At 55.6% G+C, this 7,777-nt stretch overlaps 1 protein-coding gene across 3 annotated transcripts; it reads right to left on the bottom strand.

The window, feature by feature from the left end:
- Window positions 1-1,591: 1,591 nt before the first annotated feature.
- HMGB3 (high mobility group box 3) lies at window positions 1,592-6,500 on the bottom strand. 3 transcript variants are annotated; one of them, XM_008275026.5, is made up of 5 exons: window positions 6,341-6,500; window positions 4,048-4,202; window positions 3,673-3,812; window positions 3,093-3,267; window positions 1,592-2,614 (listed from the first exon to the last, which is right to left on the bottom strand). In XM_008275026.5, exons 1-5 carry the CDS (start codon window positions 6,498-6,500, stop codon window positions 2,477-2,479), a joined length of 768 nt encoding a protein of 255 aa, XP_008273248.2. In that variant the 3' UTR covers window positions 1,592-2,476. The 3 variants fall into 3 exon arrangements, with proteins under 3 accessions (XP_008273248.2, XP_089180498.1, XP_008273249.1); XM_089324372.1 differs by having other exon boundaries at window positions 4,048-4,198; window positions 6,341-6,463; XM_008275027.5 differs by having other exon boundaries at window positions 6,147-6,460.
- Window positions 6,501-7,777: the final 1,277 nt, after the last annotated feature.

Genomic DNA, 7,777 nt, shown 5'->3' with positions numbered 1-7,777 from the left:
AAGGGTGTGAAGGGCTCAGGACAAGTATTGTCCTTTGAATTAAAGAGAGAACAGGTTGGCACTGCAAGAACACATCCTGTGGGGCCAAAGCGCCAAGCTAAGCCCAAGCCTTAAATGCGAACAGCATCTCAGAGAAACTACACAGCAGCATTCCACTAGTGGTGGCTGTGTGGCAGCCAACGGCCTGAGTCTCTGCAGAACTAGGTGTCTGCTCAGACTGCTCAGCTAAACGGTTCTCCACTTCTGTTTAGCCACTGTGCAAGGAAACCCCAAAGAAAGTCACTCCTATCCAACCTTTGCCCTCCTGTGGTTGGCACCCCTCTCACAAGCACATTAGAAGTAACCCTTCGCAAGAAACCACTGCCTTGCTACAGGTCGAGATTCTCTTCCTGTGTCTGATGAGGCCGGCCACAGCTCCCAATCAGCCTAGAACGCCAAGTGACAAGGGCATGGCCGAAGCAAGAGGGGCAATTCTGGAGCAAGCGCCTCTGGAGAAAACTCAGCACCCCAGGGGTTAAATGTGTGGCTGTTTTCTATGAAAACTAAACACATGGAGGACAGCCCTCATGGGAGATGGAGTAGCTATGAATAGAGATCAAGCTGTGACCATGACCATGACCTGTACTGATCCAAGACCTGACAGGGTGAAGACAGTGCCTCTAGACATCCAAGGTCCCACAGGAAATTTTAAGGAAAAGCTGCTTTCTCTGAACACCACAAAAACACTTGTGCCTGCTTCATAGCCTGAACCAGCCATACCCAAGTATCAAAACTCACCTACAGCATAGTAGCTTCCAGTCCTGCTGTTAAGGTGTATCCACACAGCAGCCTTCCAAATGGTATTATCACCATTTGCCACTGTAGCCATCACGGCATCCTAACCTGGACTCAATGTTACACTATCCACTCATGTAACCAACAAAATACAAAGGACACTTCTCCGCTTCTCCCAGGTTAAGAACACTGAACAACCACTGTGAACATGTAGTGCCTGGAAACGGTGGATCCCATCAGCCTGCTGTACAGCTCAGGGGACCCAGCATGGAGCCTAGAATGTTCTTTGGGGTGCCTGACTTTGTGAGGTCGAAGCGAAACATGAATACTGTCCCCTACCCTACACTCCCTCGCTGTGCTCCACGAGACAGCAAAGAACCTCCCGAAATGACGAGCACAGTATCTACACATCCCACTACACGCACTGGAGAAGATGCAAGAGGAAAAACAAGGCCTGAATTTCTAACACATTTCTGCTGTTTAGCCGTACATTTGGTCCCATGAATTAGGGCATGGGAGTGGGAGACAGAAGCAAACCTAGAGTAGCAGCCCCCATGCTAAGCAGCCACCTTCCTGTACCTTTGAGGGGCTGCTACACGTTTACATCGTCCTACCTTAGCTTACATTCAAGGGCTTCGACTTCATCTTGATGCCAGCCAATGACAACCATGCAGTGGCTGCAGGCGACCCTCTGGGGCAGTCCTAAGCAAGCTGGCCACCCTGAGCAGGAGGCTCGTCTCCAAGCACAGTGCAGAGGGCTGTTTCACTGGGAACACTGCTCTGAGTCACACATGCAGACTGTTGTCATAGAGCACAGTTTTAAAAATGTAATACTGTTTATTTAACTTCAAAAACATTTGAGCATTCTAAACATACAAAAAAAAAAAAACAACAGAACATTGCAAAGTCTTTTAAGTACAGAAGGTTCTTGAACTTCCATCGATGGCAGTGGCTCTTCGCTTTGCTGACACTGAAGAGTTCTACAGTTTGTTTAAAAAAAAAAACAAACTACTGCACTTAACTAAAAAAACAAAAACAAAAAAAATAAAAAACCCAACCCTTCTCATGCCAGCTGACCCCCCTTTTTTTTCCACAGCTACGAATGGCAGCAGAATGCTATGTCACTATATACAAAAACAAGACAACCTGAAGCGAAATGGATGCCCACTGCAGTGTCAACGGGTCCAGCCTCGCAGTGCACGCCCTGAGCTTCAGCCCCTGCACAGGCACCTGCCCCACAGCCTCAGTGCCACGCAAGGAGCATCGGGAGTTTGTCTCAGTTGTTTTGCTCTTTTTACAAACTATAGATATGTACAGCCGGTAACTCAGGAGCTCTAGCCCACAACCAGAGAGTCAACACCACCTTACAAAGTAAATGAAAATGCCGGAAACATCTTGAAATGCCTTGTCACACCAACAGCAAAGTGCACAGAGTGAGGAGAACACGTGAGTGCCTTTTCCTTTTAAAAATGTTTGGAAATATGTACAACTTTGATACAGTTTCAGGGTGCTCCAGACACCCATGGCCACGTCATGTAAACCACTGACAATTTCTAGAGCACTTTGAGAAACTACAATATGATCAGATCCAATTCTCGTTAATTAAACCTAATGAGGGCAAGACACGTCTCCAGTGAGAGGCGTGCCAGTCCCGGCGCTCCCCCACTCTAAGGTATTCACAAGGAGACAGAACAACAGTTTTTTATTCATCTTCCTCCTCCTCCTCCTCCTCCTCTTCCTCCTCGTCCTCTTCGTCTTCCTCTTCCACCTTTTTCCGGGCAACTTTCGCAGGACCCTTTGCACCATCGAACTTTCCTTTAGATTTATAGTCGGCAACATCCTGGAAGAACAGGGACACCTTCCACATGAGCGGACAAGCCCGCCTGCCCGCCTGCCCGCCGCATGCAGTCCTCAGCCCACTCAGCACAGGTAGGGGGATGGATGGGGAGAGGGCAGCTGCTAGTGCAGTTCAAGTAGTGGCTGGGGATCTGCATCCGCTCATTCAGATCTCAAAGTTAATGGATGGTCAAGTGGCCTTTAAAACATGTCAACAGCCTTATCTAGCACTATCAGATCCTGTTGTCAGCTTTAAGTTGTCAAGCCTGCCTGAAGTTGTCCCCAGGACAAAAATCTGTCAGAAAGCCAAACAGCTAGGCTCAGGCGCTGACCTGCACATGCAACAGGGTTATGCTATGCTAGGGATTCAGGCCTGCCAGCCAGCCACACACCCCCACCCGAACCAGGGTCCTGCACTGCTCCCCATCCGGGCTACCGAGCTGGGCTGGCTCAGGCCAAGGGCACACGCTAGTCCACCCTACCTTTTCGTACTTCTCCTTGAGCTTTGCCGCCTTGGTGATGTACGGCTGCTTTTCACTGTCACTCAGGTTATTCCACATCTCCCCCAGCTTTTTGGCCACATCGCCAATAGAGATTCCAGGGTTTGTGGATTTGATCTTGGGGCGGAATTCTGAACAGAAGAGGAAGAATCCAGACCTTGGGAGGGAGAGTTACGTAAATGAGACGAGAATCTACAGAAGTGGGAGATCTTAACCAGGAACCCCATGTTCTTGACTCCAGACTCCCTAAGGCACCAGGGCTTGTCTGGAAAGCGAAGACTATACGCTACCATAGACAGTGCTACAACATTGTAAAATGCTAGGTTTCAGATGCTTCTGGACTACATGGTGTTTCTCAGTCTAGCAGTTACTTACACACACACACACACAGAGCCCACAAACACCTCAGCCTTAACTAGAGACAAGGCTGGCACAGCATTTTAAAGCTCAAAGTACAGAACTTCTTGCAGCAGTTATCTCAGTATTTCTAAAGCCAAATATCTCTTAAAAATCTTCTAACAGCAGAAAGCTGTCATCTTGAATCAATCCTACAGTCACTTACGGTGGTCTCTTAGGGGCATTGGGGTCCTTTTTCTTCTTGCCGCCCTTAGCTGGTCCATAATCCTTCATTTCCCGATCATAACGTACTTTATCCGCCTTCGCCATTTCATCAAATTTAGACTTTTCCTTTCCAGACATTGTCTGCAAAGAACAGTACCTGTTGAATCCCTCAATGCACTGTGCACCCATGTGTTCAGCTATCCTGCCTTTCAAGTGGCAACTGCTCAACTAACTCGCGAAAGGGGATGAGGACTACCTGAGAAGCTTCCAGAGAGAGGAAGAAACCGGCCCCGCTGGGGTGACTTTGAAGGCAAGTAGTCCCAACACGTCAACTCCAACTAAAGCTAGTCTGAGGATACAAAGAGAAATAAAATACCTTCCACCTCTCGGAGCACTTCTTGGAAAACTCTGCGAAGTTGACCGGGACCTCTGGGTTTTTCTTCTTGTGTTCCTCTCTGCAAGTCTGCACAAAGAAGGCGTAAGCAGACATCTTGCCCTTGGGCTTCTTGGGGTCACCTTTAGCCATCCTGACTGGGAAAGACAAAGAGAAAAACACTATGAGGAACTGAAGTACAAGAGCGCCCAGAAGGCACAGCAAAATTCGAGTTCACTTTGCTGCAACGAAGCCCCCTTCCTGCCAACCCCCGATACACTGCCAGCCAGCGGGCAGTGGGGAGGAAATCAGGCTCGCTGTCGCTTGTCATTTAGCTGGTGACCAGCATGAAGCGGCGCTGGTTTGCAAGTTACTTGTGCAGAGCGATCAAGTTCTCCAAATGGAGCCAACCCAAACGGGGTGCCTGTGTGGTACATCACAGAACTACTACAGCCTCAAAGGCCGAAGGGCAAAAGGAGGGCACATTTGTAATCAATGACTTAACCCTGGCTGCTTACAAATTTAACTCCATGTTGAAAAAAAAAACACCCCACGTTGTCATCGCCGCTCAACACGCTCCACACAGCTTAAATAGGGAGCACTTGAAATACCACTATTGTTGCCGCGTTTTGGCTTAAGAAGTAGCTTGCACAACGAGGGTGTCCTGGAATTAAGCACGAAGCCCGCGCACTCTTACTTCAAATCCGTCACTTTGTCACTACCTAAAGGGGGAGGGGTTAGCCAAAGGGCTAGTCTGGCTCGGCCCTCCGACAGAATGCAGGTCCAGCCAGGAGCACTTTCTCCACAAAGTTTCCGAATAAAAACGATGGCAGCTGTGGCATGCCATCGTCCCTGTCCCACCCCCCAGCTTCCCGCCATCTTTTCCTTTTCTCACACCCAAGGTCATCGTGTAAAACTAAAGCCTTCTCCTAGGCTGCGACCGCCTGCGGAGCTGCATTAGAGCTCCGCACCGGCAGCCCGGACGGGGAGGGCACGGGCACGCGGGAACCTGGTCGGCAGCCGCCAGCCTGACTCGGCCCCCGTGCCGGGTCATCTGGACACCTATAATTCACCTTCCATTTTGTCAAAAGCCTCCTGATGAAAGAAAGTGCCCCTGAAATCCGCCGCTGCCACCCCCGGGGGGCGCGCGGGGCCGAGGGCGGCGGCGGGGGCCGTGCGCGGGGGGGTCGTGGGGCCGGGCCGGCGGCAGCCGCGGCAGTGTTGGCGGCGCCCGCCGCGCCTCCGAGCTCCGCTCGCTAAAATGGCTGATCCGCGCGCGGCCGGCGCAGGCGGCGACGGCCGCGGCGGCGAACAAAGCGGCCCGGGCCCTGCAGCCGCCGCCGCCACCCGCTCGCCGGCCCCCACCCCGCCTCGCCCCGCCCGGGCCGCCCGGGGGCGCGGGGGCCGCGGGCCGGACCTCCCCGCCCCCCGGCGCGGGGCGCACTCCTCGGGATAACAAAGGCGCCAGTGCAGCCATGACGCTCGGCGGCTCCGGAGCCCGCGGCGGCGCCCCCGGCCCTCCACACCGCCCGCCCGGGGCTGCGGGGGCGGGGGCGGAGACCAGCGCCGGTCGCGAGCTTCGGCCGCCCGTTCCTCCCGCCTCTCCTCCCTTCGCCGGAGCCCCGCACCGCGCCAGCCATGTTAGCGGCGGCGGCCGCGGTGGCGCCCGGCGGGCGGGACACGAGCGGGGGGCGGCCAGCCCGCGCCCCCCACCCCCCACCGGCCGCCGGGCGCTCCACGACGGCCATGTTAATGCAGAGCCAGCAGCGCAGCCCGCGGGCCCGCGCGGAGGTAACCGAGCCCGAGAGCGAAGTTTTTCCGCACCGCAGCCCCGGGCGGGCACCGACCGTCCGCTCTCGCGGAGTCCGTCCCGGGCCAGGGTATACCCGGCCCCCTTTCCAGGTGCCGCCGCCCGCCCGCCCGCCCGGCGCCGAGACGCACGCCGCCCGAGCTAGCAGCCCGAAGCCCCAAGCCGCCCCTCCGCAGCCGCCCGAACAGCTGGGCTGAGGGCCTCCCTGGCCCCTCGGCCGCTCCCCCTGGGGGCCACCGCCGAGCCCCGAGAGCGCGGAGCTTAGGAAAAACCATTTAAAAAGTTGAAACACCTGAAATATTTCTTTTTCCCCCGACACGTAGCAACAGGGAAGGCGAAGGGGGCGGGAAGGGCGCCAGGGACAGAGGCAGAAAGCAGCGGCGGCGGCGGCGGGGCGTGCTCACGGCAGTGTCGGCTGGAAAGTTGTGCGGGCGCTGCGGCGGCGGCGGCGGCGGCGGCGGCAGGCGCGGGCGGTGCGAAACGTACCTGTATTGTTCGCTAGTCTGGGCAGCGCAGGGCACGACGCGCGGCTCAGCGCTCCCCAGCCTCGCGCTAGCTGCCTCCACGAGAGCCGCCTGATTGGCCAGCGGGCTCCGCCGTTTAAAACAACCTCCTCGCCTGGCCATTGGCTGCAGGCCTCATGCATATTAAGCAGGTGCGGGCGCCCATTGGGCGAGGCCTCTGGGATCATTCATTCAAACAGAACAACCCGCCGGCCCCGGCAGCGGAGGCAAGACAGACGAATGATAATATTCTCACTTGCCCGCCCCGCGCACCTCCCTCCCGGAACCGAGCTGGGATCTAGACTTTGGAGAGGTGGCCCGGCGATTCCCAGAGGCCTTGGCCTGTGGCGTGATACGGCCAGGTCGTAGCCGGTGGTGCTGCCCTCTGCTCCCTCCGCGCCGCGGCCTGAGCGCACCCAGCCCCGGCCTCTGGCCCCTAGTCAACTCTCTGATCCTGGGAGACCTCCCCCAGGCCGACTACCAAAAGCTGACGGTTCTTCCCCGGTACCCGGGTCGGCGGCGAAGCCGCGGTAGGGGCCTGGCTGCAGCTCGCTCCTGGATACTCGGTGCAGGGCAGCTGCTTTGCCGCCGACACCTCGGGACAAGATTCCGTTCCTGCGGATTGGGCTCAGCTACAGTCTGCCCCCACGGGCTGCTAGAACGCCCCGATTTGCGCCTGCAGTTGCGGGAATGGAGGGTCCAGGAGAGCATAAGGGAGGCTAGCAAGAACAGGGAAATTGTAGGTTTGTGGGCAGGGCTTCCCTCCTCACTGAGTCAGTTCGGGCTCTCCTTGTGTCTGCTCCCGACACACCCCCTAGCCAAGAATAAAAGTGCTTGGAATGAATGAATGAGTGAATGAATGCGGTGTGACTTGCTCTTGACCTTACCACTGGCTAGTGGTTTGACCTTGACAAATCACTTTTTTTTTTAGCTTTTTTTTTTTTTTTTTTTTTTGGACAGGCAGAGTGGACAGTGAGAGAGAGAGACAGAGAGAAAGGTCTTCCTTTTTCCATTGGTTCACCCTCCAATGGCTGCCGCAGCCGGCGCGCTGCAGCCAGCACACCGCGCTGATCCGATGGCAGGAGCCAGGTGCTAATCCTGGTCTCCCATGGGGTGCAGGGCCCAAGTACTTGGGCCATCCTCCACTGCACTCCCTGGCCATAGCAGAGAGCTGGCCTGGAAGAGGGGCAACCGGGACAGAATCTGGCGCCCCGACCGGGACTAGAACCCGGTGTGCCAGCGCCGCAAGGCAGAGGATTAGCCTAGGGAGCCCCAGCCCCGGCCTGACAAATCACTTCTTTGGAGAGATTCAGGTAATCGTTTTCAAAGTGTAGGGAGAGCCGTGTCACCTTTCTAACGCTATTAGTAGGGACTCTCCTTCCCCAGATGACTTGCAGGCATCTCCACAAGTTAATAAAAA

Source organism: Oryctolagus cuniculus, chromosome X (assembly GCF_051225735.1).
Source record: "Oryctolagus cuniculus isolate XC-2025 breed Fujian yellow rabbit chromosome X, ASM5122573v1, whole genome shotgun sequence".
Taxonomy (NCBI): domain Eukaryota; kingdom Metazoa; phylum Chordata; class Mammalia; order Lagomorpha; family Leporidae; genus Oryctolagus; species Oryctolagus cuniculus.
Note: the sequence above shows the minus strand (reverse complement) of the source record. Positions and strands in the feature narration are given on the sequence as shown.